General features: G+C 37.2%; 1 protein-coding gene across 5 annotated transcripts in view; it reads left to right on the top strand.

Moving 5' to 3' along the window:
- The first annotated feature begins 875 nt into the window (after positions 1-875).
- Positions 876-18,264, top strand: part of CPEB4 (cytoplasmic polyadenylation element binding protein 4) — a 68,610-nt gene continuing 51,221 nt past the window's right edge. For 4 of the 5 annotated variants that reach the window (XM_081523565.1, XM_081523564.1, XM_081523566.1 and 1 more), the window contains exon 1: positions 905-2,230. In XM_081523565.1, coding sequence (XP_081379691.1) covers positions 1,106-2,230 — 1,125 coding nt within the window. In that variant the 5' untranslated portion in view covers positions 905-1,105. Of the gene's footprint in view, positions 2,231-18,264 lie in introns of all 5 variants that reach the window. The other variant, XM_081523563.1, reaches the window with a different exon arrangement.

The following is an 18,264-nucleotide window of genomic DNA, read 5'->3' as shown; positions in this document are numbered from 1 at the left end:
GACCCTTCTCTTTTAGAATAACTAAGCTAGTGGGGTTTTCTTTTTTTTTCCCTCTCCTCCCCCCCCCGCCCCCCCTCCCCCCCTTGCGGAGAATCGAACTGAGAGAACTGAACAAACCGCCCCTGGGTCCCATGAGGGAAAAAAACCCCGGAGCCGCAGAGAGGGGAAGAGGCCGAAACCGCAGGACCTTCCAGGTCGCCCCCTTGGTCCCCGCACCCCCGGGCCGCCAGCTCGTCCTCGTCGAGTCTCCCTAATCCATCCTGATCGCGACACCCCCACGAGGGAGAAACGGGTGTGTTTCCAAACCATTTCATGGGGGAGAGGAGGCCAGGGGGAGCCCAGGAACAGCGACCGCAGCAAGATCTGCACCCAGAGCTTCAGGAACAGCCCCAGAGGCCAAAACTGCACCCCGTGAAAGAGCAGAAACAGGACCAGGAAGAGCAGAAACCTCCCTGCAATCATCTTTCCATTAGTCAATGCTGATTTCCTCTCCCGCAGCCAGGAATTTGCCCCCCCACCCCAGATAACCTAATATAATCTATATATATAAATATATAATATATAATGTTCTTAAATTATTCCTGATTTTTTTTAACCAAGCTGCCAAGAAAAGAACCTATTCTCCTCTTAGCCCTATTCTAATTTTTATGTGAGTGAATCTAAACTGCTGAAGAAGACCATATGTGATTGTTAAATTATATATATATATATATATTTTTACTCCTCGCAATGCTTATTCTTCTACATCCATAGATGCTTGAGAAGCTGTGTTTTTGTCATTCATGTATGTTTTCCTTTGGAAAAAGAAAGCGCCTATTTTACTAACCAAAGACTTGATTTTTACCCTCTTCGTTTTTATTCCCTCCTAGAAATAAGCCTAGTTGGATTCATGTCAGTGTTTTAAGATTTTTTTTTTAGTTTTTTTTTTTTCTTTCAGAGACCAGAATTCCAAATCTGAACTATTTAGGGTGATAAGCTGCATCTTTGAGCTAGCTAAAAATAAGACGTTTCAAACAAGCAACTTACATTTGGAGTAGAGGATACAAAGGCGTGAGATACCAGGTTGTTGTTTTTTATCTTAAGATTCTGAGCCTAAAAATAATAAATGGGGGATTACGGGTTTGGAGTGCTAGTGCAAAGCAATACTGGGAATAAATCTGCTTTTCCAGTCAGATTCCATCCACATCTGCAGCCTCCACACCATCACCAAAATGCCACCCCCAGCCCTGCTGCTTTTATAAATAATAACACAGCTGCCAATAGCAGCAGTGCCGGGTCAGCTTGGCTCTTTCCTGCTCCGGCTACCCATAACATTCAAGATGAGATCTTGGGATCAGAAAAAGCAAAAAGTCAGCAACAGGAACCGCAAGACCCTTTGGAAAAGCAGCAGCTCTCCCCCAGTCCAGGTCAGGAAGCTGGAATACTGCCTGAAACTGAGAAGGCTAAATCTGAAGAAAATCAAGGGGACAATTCTTCAGAAAATGGCAACGGGAAGGAGAAAATAAGAATCGAATCACCAGTGTTGACAGGGTTTGATTATCAAGAAGCCACGGGGCTAGGTACTTCGACCCAACCCTTGACATCAAGTGCATCGTCTCTCACTGGTTTCAGTAACTGGTCAGCAGCGATAGCGCCTTCCTCCTCTACAATCATCAATGAAGATGCAAGTTTCTTTCACCAGGGAGGGGTCCCGGCTGCTTCGGCTAATAACGGTGCTCTGTTGTTTCAAAATTTCCCCCATCATGTCAGCCCTGGCTTCGGAGGCAGCTTCTCTCCTCAGATTGGGCCTCTCTCACAGCACCACCCTCATCACCCTCATTTCCAACATCATCACAGCCAGCATCAGCAGCAAAGGAGGTCTCCTGCCAGTCCCCATCCCCCACCTTTCACACATAGAAATGCTGCTTTTAACCAGCTGCCTCATTTGGCGAATAATCTTAACAAGCCCCCTTCTCCGTGGAGCAGCTACCAGAGTCCCTCTCCTACACCGTCTTCTTCCTGGAGCCCAGGAGGTGGTGGATATGGTGGCTGGGGAGGTTCCCAAGGCCGAGATCACCGTAGAGGGCTGAATGGAGGAATAACGCCCCTGAACTCCATCTCGCCTTTGAAGAAAAATTTTGCAAGCAATCATATTCAGCTCCAGAAGTATGCTCGCCCCAGCTCTGCCTTTGCTCCTAAATCCTGGATGGAAGATAGCTTGAACAGGGCTGACAATATTTTTCCTTTTCCGGTAAGATTATGTTCCATTAATAGATTAAGGTGAAATAAGGAAACAGCATGGTGTAATATCTATGTAACTAAGAGAGTTTGAATTGTTTGTATTCATATCAGAGCTCTTCTTAGAAAAAGAGTTCATTGTCAGACATTATTTTGGCAGGAGAGCAGTGTAATTTGGAACAAAATATTCAGCTGTTCTTTTTTTGTAATTTTCTAATTGTTATCTTTCCATAGATAACCATATAAATTAGCATAATTGTGAATACCAGGTAGCTAGTGAGGTCATGATTATTAACTGCAGTACCTTTCTAGCCTGACAAGAAAATCATGGTAGGTTTTTCCCTACTTATTTGAGAATAAATAATGTAGATAAAATACATTTCATTATGGAAACTGATGAGCATTTTCTGCCCATATGCATAACTATATACCCTCCCAAATTTGTTTTTCTCCACTGTAAGGTAGTGATTCACTGAAAACCAACTACTGAAATATAGTTTTCTCTCTGGTTATATTTTAAACCTGAAACCTCTCTGAACCATGCAGTTTGAACAGTTTGCATTCATCAATTTGAAAATTCCTGTTAAACCTTTTTGCAAATTCTGGCTTGCCTTGTGTCATTAAGGACTGCTAGAGAAACGATGTAAATATTTTCTTAATCCCCAATTATTTTTTAATACTATGAAACTGTTGGTATCAGAGTGACTCTTTTATGATGCCTTTTCATCCATTTGTTTATTTCCCAGTGTTAACACTAGGGGTGTAGATAATTAAACCATTCCTAAAAATAAGTCCAGACAAAGATTACTTGTCTTTTTTGCCACCACTGTATTCTTATTCTCCAAGAGTCACATTGTTTGATGTTTTTGAATTAATGAGCAGCCAGTCTAGTTGATAGATATGAAGGGAATTTCAGAGTTAATTGAGCATCAGATGCCCTACTAAATTTGTTTTCTTTGGGAGTATGATCATTTATAAGTGTTTAGGAAATTTATTTGAGTTATAAGCTAACACTGAATCAGTCCTTACAATGAACCCCACAAGGTAAGTTCTATTATTACCCCCATTTTAGAGATGAGAAAATCAAGCATCAGCGAGATATAATAACTTGCCCAAGAGCACACCGCTGATACAGTACAAACTCTAGGCTAAAAAGCAAGGATTAAAACATACTGTGCTATATCTAAAAAGTTATTTTAAAGATCTTTCTGCAAAGGCTAAAACATTTCAAAATAATTGTACTGTATCCAGATGTGATGTCAGCACAAGTGGAATTATCTGTTTTAATTAATAATTTAATTAAATAATAATTATTTAATAATAATTTAAATAATAATTTAATTAATCAGAGGGAGGAGAAATTTGCTAAGAGAACCCTGTGTCATTCCCAGGAATTAAATATCCATTCTCCAAGGATTCAGGTATAATAGTTAGGATGTATCAAAATATTTGGTGAAACCTGGTTTTAAATTTTTTTTAAATATATTTTTTGCCCAGGTTGAAAAAAGATGTTGGCTTTTGTTTTTAGAAAGAGTTTTTACTCAAACTGAAGAGAGCAGTTTTCATGGTTTGGTGATCAGGCTGTTTAATACATTGGCAATTCCATGAAGTCTGTTTTTAAAAAGTTGGTTTTGATTGTCCTTTGAAGGTAAATTTAAGGGAAGTTTAATGCAAAGGTAACTTTGCAAATTATTCATATATTCCAAATTAAAAAAAATCCAAGATGGCATTCTCGACATTTTAACTGGGTTAAGATTAGCTCACAATGGAAAATACTTTTCTTTTTTATTTTGCTACTAGTCAAGTGACAGAATGGATTTATGTGACTGCATAGTTTGTTTTCCATTCTCAGTTTATTGACTTTTGATAAAGATTTGCTTTGGGAAATTAATTTCAAAAAGTGACTAAATTATACATATATGCACATTATTAATATTTTTATGGGGCTGATGAGATGTGTTTAACATGTGAAATTTTTTCATTCAGGTGGTTTCTTAAGAGATTAAGCTGATGTATGAAATAATAATGTAGTAGACTAAGATTGACACTAAAAGATATTGTTAGAAACCAGTTCTTCCCTTAGAATTGTTGTCTGTTATACTGAGGATGGGAAAAAGGATGAGTCAATATACCTGGCTCAAATATAGTAGGATTAGAAATTAAGTTGTTGATTTCTGTTTACCATCCCCACCATTTTTAGGAGAATGTGTTTATTTCTGTGTGTGAGAGAAGAGAAGAGAGAGAGGTTGGGAGGTGGGGAGGTGAGAGAAGGGTGATTTGAAAGTCACAATAAATATAAGTGATCTGAAAGAATTCTTTATGAAAAAAATTCCTAGTTGAGTTTTGAAAATATAAGAAATTAGTAAACTGAGTACCTTGGTGCCTACTTAAATGAATGCAAAGGTGTGTGTGTGTGTGTTTAAAGAATTATTCTTTAGGAAAAGTTTTTGGCCAAAAAAAATGCCATTTTGAGTTGATATGAATTACTTGGTTAAATTTGATATGAAAACATTTGAAGGAACATTTATTTGACTGGGAGCCCAGACACCTAGTTTGCGGTCTTCGCACTATCAAAGTCATAGCATTTGGGGGCCTCAATTTCTTCATAAAATTGGGGTGGGGGGTGACCTAGGTGATTTCTAAGTTCCTTATGATCCTAAAGCAAGCTACTGTGAAATTTAAACTGCTGCAATCACAGTCCATACTTTTTTTTAAACACTGCTATCTTATTTAACTTTATTAACTTAAACTATTAATTTTAGGAAAGATGTTTTAGACATTAGTAATTCAATTTCAATTGCTATTAAAAAGAATAGTTGTAAAGAGATCTTAAAATTTACCGCAGAAATTACAGGGTAGAATTTACATGGTTATATTATAATATTGGTATTCAAAGTCTAGCATGGAATTATTATATTAAAAGGAAATAATTTACCTGAAATGTAACTAATACTGGGCAATGTTTATTTTAGTTTGAAATGAATCAGAATGGTTTTTACATTTGTTTAATACAGATTTGGGCACATACAGTGAATTAAAATTCATTATGACATTTTAAATTAATTTTTTTTAGCCAGTCTTAATCTTCTCTTTTATCCATGTTTATGGAACCAAGAGCAAAGATTGAAGATACTGAATTATCTTCTAAATAAGTAATATGACAGGCATTATATCTTAGCATTTTCTTTGTATTAGTAGTATATGTGCTGCTGAAGTGAGTTAAAGTTCTCATTATGTGAATTCAGATAACATGCCTCAAATCCAGTTTTCAGATAACTAATGTATATTTAATAATTGCATGCTTATGATAATCTGTTTTTACATGTATTAATTCATTTCACTCAATAATCCTATGAAGTAAATATTATTGTTATTATTACTATTCACACATGAGATTAGGCTTTTAACCATTATACTACAGTATCTTTTCACATAGACATGATGCAGATGAGGAGTTGCGGGGTAGGGGTAAGAAATGCCTGCCAGAAGCATGTACGTAAGAAGAAAAATTTTTACAGTGAATAATTGATACCTGATGATCAAAAGCTAATTATAAAGTTTTGAAAGTGGAAAGTAGTAGAATATATTTGTCAACTTCAAAATATTAAACTTGGATAATAGCCCTCAAATCAGTATTTTTTTGTTTTTAGTACATGCTAGATATCAGACACTGAGCTAGGTGCTTTTACATTTGTTATCTCACATCCTATATAGGATTTTTCAACCCTATGAGGTTTAGTTTTATTGTCTTAATTTCAAAATGAAGAAACAAGGTCCATATCTTGTGACTAAAGGCATGATTTGACCCTTACTTCAAGAGGAAAAGAATCCTCCTTGTCCTGCCCAACACATCCTGGAATCCTGATGTCCAAACCAAATAATGTATTGGGGCACCTGCCAATAATTATATTTGAATATAGCACAGTTTTGGAGGGGTGCCTAGATCTTCTGTCCTTACAGGAAGTAAATGGGAATTGTGTGCTATAGATTCTAGTATTGTTATATTCAGCTCAGTTACACCCCCATCTCAATTAGCTAAGAACCAAGAAGTAGGCAGAAAAAGAAAAAGAAAACAAAAGGAAAGAGGGGAGACAAAATCTGTCGCAAAGATCTTAAAACTGGGTTGTTAGGGAGACATTTTAGGATTTAGAGTCCATTTGCTCTTACTTGGTCACCATGGATTTGTTAAGTTGTCTTAACCAGGCAAAATAATTCGTGTCACTTTAATAAGTCTCCTTGTGTTGTCAGTTTATTGATCTACAAAATTCTACATGGCATCTTATATTTGAAAACAGAAAGTTACTGCATTGCTTTATGTCCGAAAGTCATGGTGAATTATTAAAATTATCTAAAATGCAGCTTTATTACATTTTCTTTTTTCATGTGGTCCCAAGAGAGATCTTTGTATAGGAAACATTTTCTTTGACTTATTACGTTTATTTATATTAGAAGAGGGGAAACTCATTATTTTTAACTGTAAAGCATGGGTTGGATGGTTCTGGCTCCAGCAGAATTGATATATTGGGAAAACTTTGGGAAAAATCTACCAGATGCAATTTTACTCCTTTTTGTAGAAAGCCTTTTAACTAGGTTTAATTGCTTTTATGATGAAATCAAAACTTGGGCAGGGTAGTTTTTAAAAGTTTTATTTTCTGTTGTGTCTTCAGTAAGGCCATGGAATATGATCAACACACTGTTCAGCATCTTTCAGGAAAAGCCTGTTTATTGCAAGCCTAGTGAATGTGGGGTTGTGTTGCTAGTTGCAATTGGAAAGATGCTGTAAGTTTATGAGTTTATGCTTTTGAGAATAGTTTTTGTTGGTATTCATAAGAAAGAAATGGAAAAGTACGCTTAAAGTTAACATATGCCTGTTTTGAATTTTACAGTCTAAATTTATTTTCCGTATGACTTTTCTCTCTCTTGCTATAAGGGAAATAAGCTTGAAGTACCATTATCACATTTTTTTTCAGCACTACATTGTATTTTAGTTTTTGGTCCCAATATAGATAATATATATAATGCATTTCTCAGGGAGATTGTAACATGAGCATTCATTTTAATTTTTCCTGACAGAAGTCATTTTATGTTGCTCAAAGAAAATTGTTCTTGCATAAGTTAAAGTGTATTTTTGCCATGATAAATTTATAGTAATGTATAATATTTTACTTCAAAGTTAGTATAGGGAGTTCTACTTCTTCTAATATTATTTATTAGAAGGAGTTTATAATATTATAATATTTTATAACATTAGAAGGAGTTCCACTTTCAAGTTTTTAGAAAATTCTTAGTATATGGAAATATTTAGGTATAGATTCTATTTTTGATCAGTTTCTGAAACTGATACTTGGATAATTACTGAGAAAGGCCATTGTGTGAGGCCAAAAATACAGTATACTAAAGCACAGGCCCTGGATCCAAACAGACTTAAATTTGACTCTGATCTCTATTTAGCTTGACCTTGAACAAGTCATTTAAATTTGGGAAGACAGTACCTCATCAAGATATTAGTACTTATAAGTGAAGGGTTATTGTGAGGTACTTAATGTGGCCATATTAAGTAGCTTAGATTTTTTTGTTTAATTTAAAATAAAATTAAAATCTCTAATATTGAGTACAACCTTGAAATTAGTTACAAAAAGCTTCAGTATCTATGACAGATTTTTGAGCAGCTCTTAGTGTTGTATCTTATCATATATTCTACACTTCTCAGAATATGTCTTTTTTCTTTTTTTTTTTTTGGCCGTGCCACCTGGCATGCAAGAACTTCGTTCTCTGATCAGGGATCGAACCATGCCTCCTACAATGGAAGGGAAGAGTCCTAACTACTGGACTGTTAGGAAATTTCATCAGAATACTCCTTTTAAATAAACAAGATGCAACCCAGGACAGAGAAAACATTTAGCAGAATTATCAGTTTCCTTGAAGAGTTTAAAATTGTTTATATGCCTAAACTTTTATTAGCAATAGCAGTCTGCATCTTTCAGTAGTCTAAAAGATTTTGCCTATTTTTAAGAAATTTACAACATTTGATTGTTTTTGTATACATTAAAGGAGACTATACTTTGATGGGGTTGGTTAAGAGACAGGAAAGGTACCATAGATTTAAATTGGATATGTTTTAACTTTTATCCTGGAATTAAGTTTTTTTTAATATATATTTTAATTAATTTGTATAACGGGCTTCCCTTGTGGCTCAGTTGGTGAAGAATCCGCCTGCAATGCGGGAGAACTGGGTTTGATCCCTGAGTTGGGAAAAGATCCTGGAGGAGGGAAAAGCTACCCACTCCAGTGTTCTGGCCTGGAGCATTCCATGGAGTGTATAGCCCATGGGGTCACAAAGTGTTGGATGCAACTGAGCAAATATAACACATTTATTGAGAACTTGCTGTTATGAGCTAGGCACAGGACTGGATATCTCATAAAAATTGTTTTGGTTTGATTTGTAATTATTTCTGATCTGTTCTAATCTTTGAATGATATTAAACCTGCTTTTTTTCTCATTATAAAAATATTAACAACTAGCCCAATAGTTATATTTCATCTTAATCCATGGGTTGTTTAAACTTTAAGGAAAACTAACAGGTTAAGCTTTAGGTATAATAGAAACAATGTATAAATGGCATTTTCAAATATTTTATTAATGGTTACATTTATAAATATACACTTATACACATGTGCTTTTTTAAAATTCTGTGACAAAATGGTACCACAAAAGGCAAACTTTAGCCTGTGAGTCACAGAATTCAGGTCTCATTATATGTCAAGGACCACTTACAGGTCCTCTCTCATGTTTATAAACTGAATTTTTAAAGTTTAAAGTCTTAAGCTAAACACATATTTTTCATATTGTAGAATATTTAGATTGTGCAGTTACTGTTTGCTGAATAGCTGCCAGGTATATCCCAATCAGGCTTTCCTGGTGGCTCAGTTGGTAAAGAAACCACCTGAGATGCAGAAGACGTAGGTCTGATCCCTGGGTCGGGAAGATCCTCTGGAGAAGGGAATGGTAACCCACTCCTGTATTCTTGCCTGGATCCTGGTGGGCTACAGCCCATGGGGTCGTCAAGAGTCGGACATGACTGAATAACTAACACACACACACACACACACACACACACACACGTACCCCAGTCATTGTGCGCGCGCACACACACACACACACACACACACACACCCCAATCATTGTTTTCTTGCAGATCTATAATGAGCTATAGTTAATCCCTCAGTATTATACCTTTTAAAGCCATGTTTGTATTTAAATATTACGCAGCATGTGCTGTGCTGTACTTAGTCCCTCTGTCATGTCCAACTCTTTGCAATCCCATGGACTGTAGCCTGCCAGGCTCCTCTGTCCATGGGAATTCTCCAGACAACAATACTAGAATGGGTTGCCGTGCCTTCCTCAAGGGGATCTTCCCAACCCAGGGATTGAACCCGGGTCTCCCGCATTGCAGGTGGATTCTTTACTGTCTGAGCCACCAGGGAAGCCCCATTATACAACATACTTTTAATAATAGTTCCTCCAGATGTTTTTGAGGAATGCATCTGGTGCTGGTCAGTAAAATCGTTGCTGTAGCCTTACTGTCTATAAGAACCTTAAAAAGAACCAAACGAAAGAAGTTGATGTAAGAACATTGCTACTCAGAAAAAGCTCTTAATGTGTGGAAGTCAGATCTGAGTTTCAACAATGGCTCTGCCACTTGCTAGCTCTGTGACCTAAGGTAAGCTACTCAGCTTTTCTGATCCTTCATTTTCTCATTTCTTTTGTCTTGTCTTTTTGAAATAAGATGAAGTATTTCTAATATTTGGCTTCCAAAAGATTCTGTTGTTATAAGAGAGAAGGTCATTAACTAGAAATACTAATTCAAAATTTAGAAATCACACAGATTCTTAAAATGTGAAAACTGTTGTTTAACTGTTGTGTGGTAATTCGAGCTTAACTTTAAAGAAGAATTTTATAAGCTGAACTATAATTTGTTTAGTAAACTCAGTGCAATAGGGAATCAGCCCAGATGATGCTCTTATTTTCTTGAACACTGCTGGAAAATTTAGTGACCAACTGGTTTTTTTGTTTGTTTCCTCTTTGGGTAAAGTCTCTCCCCCCACCCCCAAGTCTTTTAAATTTCTTATTATGGAAAAATTTAAACATATTCAATATAGAATATATAGCAAAATCCCATGTACATGTCACCTGGCTTCCAACAATGATCAGCTCCTTGACAGTCCTCTTTCATCTGTTTTCCTAACCCTCTCTTCCTGCTTTCATGTTATTTTGAAGCATTTCCTAGGTTCTGTACCATTTCATCTGTGAATGGTTTAGTATGTGTTTCTAAAAGATAGTCTTTTTTTCCCTCTTAAAAACACACAAAGATATCTTCTAGTTGTTTTTTTAAAGAAGGACAGTGAGAAACTGAGGCAAGGCCCATATTTTTGTTGTATCTGCCCAGCCTGTTTTACTGCTCAACCTGATGCTAATCTCTAAAAAAGCCACTATTGGCCACATCTCCCTTCTTGGACAAGAAGGGTGCTGGTGGTCACATGTCTGTCAAAAAAAAAAAAAAAAAGAGAGATCCAACAAAACACTAGAATATCAGCTGATGACCAGATATTTGGGAGGAGATTGTCCAGTTTTCTCTACGCCATCTCAGCTTTCTCCTGGGTTTATATTTCTGTGAATTTGTGAGAAGACTCTCTAAAAGGAGAGAGAACAGGACTGAGAGCTTTTTGGCTGTATTTTTGTTTGTTTGTTTTTGTTTTTAAGGGGAATTTAAAGGTTTGGGATCTTTTGCAGGCCTTTGGACTACATCACACTTTTTCATCTCTTGTTTTTCAACCCACAAATGTTTTATGCTTTCTATGGACTGTATGATGGGAGTACATGACCAAGGTAGACACACTCTCCTCCTCATGAACTGAACTGCCGGTGACCTCTTGCTTTGTGCCTGAATATTGAGAAGTGCCTTCTGCTCAGAAGACATTGGAGAGCTAAGGATGTGAGGGTGTAGCTGTGAGAGCCCAGAGGCTGACAGTGGGCACAGGCCACCTTTTGACGTTATGGTCAAGGCTCATGGAAGAGAAGAAATGTTATGGATTGTATGGGTTACAGGATACAAGCCTCAGTTTAGGGATAAAGATTGTGTATTTGGGTGACCATTCTCTCTGATGACTGCGGACCATGATCACACCCAGCAGATACAGAGCAGAGGAATGCTGACTGCCAGTAAGCAGCCAAAGATAGAGTTATGGCTTGAGTTTTAGTAGAACTTACCCACTTTCCTGAATTAATGATCTCTTGCCCCGAATAGCGTATTAGGTAGGAAAGATCTTTTCCCCCCTTTTTTGCTTCTCTATGAAAATGAGCTATAGGAAGTAGCATGGAACAGCTGAATTATTCAGATACAAACAATACCTAATATAATATGTTGGTTTTGGGCTCTTCTGCCATTGCACCGGAGAGAGAAGGAGCAGAGGGAGTGTTTATTGAGTGGATCTCCTAACTGGTGGGTATTGTGCATGATCTATCATGGACTTTATTTCATTTCTCCTTAGCCCAGTTTTAAAAGGGAGACGTGTGTGATCCTTATTTCACTGATGAAATCAAGGTTCAGAGATGATATGGTGCCAAGACCATTTGGCTAGTAAGTGGTGATTTAAACACAGGTCTTAGAATAGATTTTAGTTATTTTCCTCTGCCAGGTAAAGTGGAAATGAACAAATGGTTAACAAGAAGAAGGGGTCTATTGATTTAGGAACTGACTAATCAAGTCTAGAATGCCAAGTTGTTTTTTTTAATACAGTCAAGTGGTGACAAGAAATATTTATCACTTTAAGGATTTCTAATACTGAATGTGAATGTGGTTTATTTATTGAAGGTGAAATAAAAGCAAATTTTCTCAAAGGCTTTCTGGAGAGATCTGGTTCATCAGTTCACATGGGAGAAAATGGAGCTATTGATCCAATCAGGGTAATATACTAAAGACATTGATCCATTTTGTTATAGTTTATTATTCTCTTAGGAAGCACTTGGTAGCCTAAGATCTGTAAGAGTGTTTGCCTCATTATAAAGTGGTCATAATGAGAAAATGCTGACTGAAGAGGGACCCTGCTAAGAAATATGAGATGCTAGTAACTGTGGTTTTTCCTACTTCAGATAATTACTTCTTTCACTTTAACCTCTGACACTTATTCTCTGCATTCAGACCCTGTATACAGTGAAGGATTTAATACCTTGCAGGTGTTGAGAGATTGAAATTTCTAGGTTGTGACAAAGTTCGTTTAATAACGGACCACTTTCTGAGCTTCTGCTATGAGGTAGACTCCACTGCTTACTTGGTGACTTTGAGTGCAAGTAGTTAACTTCTCATAGCTTCATGAGAAGCCTAAAATGGGGGCGATAATTGTACCCACTTTACATGATGGTTGTGAGGAACTAATGTACAGAAATCATGCATCTTTTATCTGAGACACAGAGCCAGAAGGGATGTTAGCCATTTTAATAATGATGGTGGCAATGATGAGGGACTTACTATGCACTGCACAGTTCCTGCAGTCTGTGGCTTTGGGGATGAGTGGAGCTCACAGTCCAGGAACAGAGGGACTGGGTAGTCATCACAGACCTTGTTCATAAATATGGGCTGTCAGTGTGCTTGGCGGATACAAGTAAAGGGGACTTGTGCTTGCATAGGGATGGAAGGGTCATCTGAAAGTGGAACCTTGAAAGTTGACTATATTGTCAACTTTTGATGTCTGTGGCCTTGGATATTTAATCCCAGAAAATATTTACGTTTTGGCAAATTTTGGATTAAAACTGTCATAGTTACCTTTGATTAATTATGGGCTCTGCTGGCATCTCAAATTTTGTATTTATTTTGGCAGCTGTCACACTGGCACAGACTTTGCCTTTCAGACCAAAATGTTTTCCTTTCCCTTCTTCACCAGGGAGAAACTTCCAGAGTAAGCCAGAAAGAGAAACTTCCATAAGCTAGTACAGGTATATAGCAATCTGAGAATGATGCTTACAGTCATGTATGTCTTTATAGGAAGACAGTGAGTAAAGGGTATAGCTGAATTTTGGCTTTGGTTCTTAAGAATGTCAGTTCAGTTCAGTTCAGTTACTTGGTCGTGTCCAACTCTTTGCAACCCCATGGACTGCAGCAAGCCAGGCCTCCCTGTCCATTGCCAACTTCTGGAGTTTATTCAAACTCATGTCCATTGAGTCAGTGATGCCATCCAACCATCTCATCCTCTGTCGTCCCCTTCTCCTCCTGCCTTCAATCTTTCTCAGCATCAGGGTCTTTTCCAATGAGTCAGTTCTTTGCATCAGGTGGCCAAAGTATTGGAGTTTCAGCCTCAGCATGAGTCCTTCCAATGAATATTCAGGATTAATTTCCTTTAGGATGGACTGGTTGGATCTCCTTGCAGTCCAAGGGACTCTTGTGCTTTAGTCAGGTCTAGTAATGCTAAAAGATACTAACTCAAGTATGACAAGACAAGAACCAGTAATGGAGTGGTTATAGTGGTGGTTCTGTTAATTGTAATCTTTTGCCTATTTGTGCATCTTAGAGCTTGGAAGAGAAGACTTTGTTTTTGATTTTGAGAGCAAAACTTTTCTCTTCATAAGGAAACTGTAAAATAGTTGATGTGGAATATTTAAGCTGGACTGCATCCTAATTGTTAACCAGGATATAAGCTATAAATCACATCCTGAAGTATCTAATGAAATTAACTTATGGAATGGAATTGCTTAACTCAGTGGTTCTCAAAGTGTGGTCCCCATCTCCACTTGGAAACTTAGTAGAAATGTGAATTCTTGGACCTACCGAGACCTACTGAATGAAAAACTTTGGGTGTTGACTCAGTAGGCTGTGGACCTCCAAATGATTCTGATATACTCCTAAATATGAGAAACACTGGCTCTTATTATTCTTTTGGATATATTTTTTAAAGTCTACGAAATGTTAATTTTGGTTTGTGGCATAATTGCAATCAGGTTTGTTCGTCCTGGTAGTAATAGACACACAGATTCATGTGCTGCTTGTGGCTACTTGTGGGATGTTACAAAAAGCCATGTCATCAGTTACTTGCTGATGTAAATCTTCCTATTTTGCTGTGGCAGTCAGGATTATTCAGGTGTATATTAAAAGGACAGGTCTTGCTCTTTGAAATGCTAATTTGTTTTGTCAGAAGGTTATTTTTATCAGCTTTGATTTTCGTAGTGGCTTTTGTGGTTTTTCCTTTAGAAATTGTCCTGTGAAGTAGAGATGACATAAACTGAAACCAACCAGTTACTGACACAACTCAATATATTAAATACAACAATTGAAGTTACCAAAAAAAAGAAAAAAAAGATCTCTGCAATGTAATCAAGTTTGCTTTGCTGAGCCTTGAAAATAATTGGTGGTCTTTTATTTTCATTCATGGTTGTTAAGCTCACATTTCTAAAGTCAGGCTGGTGGTTCAAATTCTGCATTCTCTACTTAACCTGACATTGATAAAGTTACTTAGTCATGCTAAGTTACGCCTTCTTCATCTGTGAAATGGGATAATAACCGAACACTTATTGTATAGAATTTTTGTGAGGACTAAATGAGATTATGCATGTGAAGCATTAGATCTTGATGAATATTACCTGCTGCTATTATTACTGTTACTACCATTTCTGCTCCTGTGGTTGGCTGTAGTTAACCTAGAGAGGCATGTTAGGTGTCTTAATTTGTGGACTACGTCGATCTGTCATCTCAACAGGAAGAAGGAAGATAAGGCTTCTCTATTTCTTATGTTTTTAGTATCTCTGACATTATCCTATATTACCTATATACATTTTGTTCTTTTTGTTCATTTATTGAAATGACTCAAGTCATACTGAGTGCCTCCTGTTTGCTAGGTACTAGCCAGCATGTTCCTCACCCCAGGACCCTTAAGGCAGGCAGAGTGTCTCATTTATTCTAACATGTATCTTAATTAGTGTGGTCTTTTGACTGTCATGACCATTATTTTACCCAAGGTAGCACCACCTGCTTTGGAGTGAAACTTGGGCTCTTGAACCCAGACTAAGCTGCTGAACTAAGCAGTAATCTATCTGTGCAATAAACTGTGGTTTTCCCTGGTCTTAGTTTTTATCATTAAATTGAGAATTGTTGTTTAGTTGCTCAGATGTGTCCGACTCTTTTGTGACCCCATAGATTGTAGCCCCCCAGACTCCTCTGTCCATGGGACTCTCCAGGCAAGGATACTGAAGTGGGTTGCCATTTCCTTTTCCAAAATTGAGAATAATACAATCTAAATTATAAGGAGGTTTGAAGATTACTAACGACAGTATTTAAAAACTACCTAGAATATTGTCAGATACTTAGTAGATTCTCAATAAAGAATAGATCTGCTTTTCTCTGTGGGCTGCCAAGATAAACTGACAGTGGCGGGTTGAAGCAAATAGAATTGTCAGTGTTTTTGTTTTATTTTGAGCTTTTATTGGAAATCAGGACATTCCCCCTTCAACAAATTTTTTTTTTCTTTTTTAATAAAGTTTGTTATTTTGCACTATGTATAGCATAATGAAAACATAGTGACTGTCCTTTTAAGACTTGTAAGAGTTCATTTTCTTATTAATCAATAAGATTAATTAACTCCCACCTTTTTGTGGGCAAGAAATTATAATCTTAGATCAGTCATCCTCGTTCACATCTTCAATTCCTGCCAAACTGATTATAATTTAAACTGCAAATCTTGAAAGAGCACAGACTGTTTTAGGATATGGGAAAGCTAAAATACAAATGTGTTTTGTTGCTGGGAAAGGAACCTTAGAGGTTTAATTAGACTCTTTCCTATTTTATATCAGGAATGAGGTCTAGAGGATGAAAGTGCCCAAGCTCACATGACATGCCACACTTGTAGTGTCTAATGCCCCATGGATTTAGGCTGATGTTCATCTCAAGTCACCATCTCAAGTTAAATTAAGAAGAGCTGTTACTTAGTGGAATTTCTATTTTGTAGTTAGTTTACTTTCTGGGAAATGAATTCTAGAAAATACACAAATGGTTATGATGCTTGGCTCAATTAGCAAACCAAAAAGGCAAAATCAAAGGATGAAACAAATCAGAACACTCTTGATTTGACACTCTGGTTTTTGGGCAGAAAAACCAGCATTGTTTGTCTGCTCTTATTTCTTGGATTTATTTGTGTCTGTCCCCCTCTATCTACTTCTTAATGGCACAGATGTTTACACTTTAGTCCTTTTGGTAAAATTGGATATTTAAAATAGAAAAAATCAGTGGGAGAGAAATAAAAAATGATAAACTTTGGGCCCTGTCTGAGAACAGAACAGTTGCTTGGCAAAATATGTGGCTTAAATTACTATAGCATCATAAGAAACAAAGTGTTATACAAATGTAAAGTAGTTGTAATAATTATAATTTCAAATAAGATTGAATTGTGGGGAGAGGTACATGTTAGACATATTAGGCAAGAATACTGGAATAGGTTGCCATTTTCTTCTACAGGGGATCTTTCCCACCCAGGGAATCGAACCCAGGCCTCCTGCATTGCAGGCAGATTGTTTACCCACTGAGCTACGAGGAAAGTGAACATATTAGACCAGGGTTGGCAAAAATGTGGTACTTGTGCTAGTAGGACTTGTATCTTGCACTTACATGTGTCTTTTGAGGCACTGTTTTCTTCTAAATCCATTCAGAGCCTGAAAATTCTTCTCAACACATTGCATCTGAGAGTCAGAGTTTGTACATCGGTATTTGTTTATCAGATTTGTATTAAATTGTGACAAATGAAAGGAAAGCTAGTAAAAGTATAAAATGGATAGAGGGTTTTTTGTTTTTTAATTCCACCAAGCACTACTGAAAATTTAGATATTCATTTAGAATTTTAGTTTTAATGTACTCTACCAATCATAAGTCAGTGTTGTTATTTTAGCAAAAACCTTTATGTTTTAGACAATAGTCTGGAGAGTCCTGGGGCGGGGCAGTATGAAGTGGCTTTGCTGAATTCCACTACCACATTTGGAAACCTCTAGGTGAAAAGGATGCTTCTTTACTTACCAGAAGCAGCTATCATAAAACAAACCAAACAAAAACACTGATGTTTTTTACCAACTGATTCTCTTGGGTGCTCTTGTCATTCAGTGATTGGCAAAATGCAAGTCCTGAAAAGTTCACAGGTTGCTCACTACTGTAGTTGCATTAAAAAAAATAGGTTGAGGTCTCCTCTTGCATCTCCCCCACAGCCATTACAGTTTCATTTTGATTACCTACCTCCCTCTACCCCGCCCAGCTCTGAAAGGGGATTTAAAAAACAAACCTCAAGATAAGGGAATAGGAGAGAAAAAATACTTTCAACATTTAATAAAAATTACTCAAAGGAATTCATTCATTCATCAATTGGGGAAACGTGTGTGCTCTCTAAGCTGCCAGACCCTGTGTGAGGCACGGTGATACAGGTACGTGGAACAAGGCTTTTCAGCCTGTTTCACATCATGGCATACAAAAAATGAAAATACAGAAGCAGAAATCATCTGCCAGGGTGTTCCTGCCACATCAGGCCCTCTGGGCAGTCCTGTGGGTTGAGGAGATGAACATCTCAACACACCATCACCCTTTGGGAATTGTACACATGGGGAACGTTTGATGTAAGACATACTTCCTACCCTTGGGAGACCGACAGTCAGAGGACATAGGCAAGTGAAGACACTGAGCACTAGTGTCTCCAAGACTGGTTTTGCTGTGGAAATAGAGATAGTGGCTGGCCTGATTTTGAGTGTGGCTTACAGATTGTTGAAGGGAGGACAGATCCAGTGACTGCAGAATAAGATAGTGGAATTTGTTCTTAACTTCTTTCTCTAGTTATGCCTCAAATCCACTTGACTTCCGAAAGAATATGCAATAAAATTTTGATTTAATTCAGTGCTGGAGATGAGGAAGGATAAAAACAGAAAAGTTTCTCCTTTTTGTGAACACTTACTCTTAGAAATTCTCATTCTGGCCACCTGTCCTCTTGCCTCTCTCTATTGATCATATTGAGAAGATGAGGACAATGAGGAAA

Source organism: Giraffa tippelskirchi, chromosome 8 (genome assembly GCF_054371585.1).
Source record: "Giraffa tippelskirchi isolate mGirTip1 chromosome 8, T2T-mGirTip1v1.2.pri, whole genome shotgun sequence".
In the NCBI taxonomy this organism is placed as follows: Eukaryota; Metazoa; Chordata; class Mammalia; order Artiodactyla; family Giraffidae; genus Giraffa; species Giraffa tippelskirchi.
This window is presented reverse-complemented; position numbering and strand designations above follow the sequence as displayed.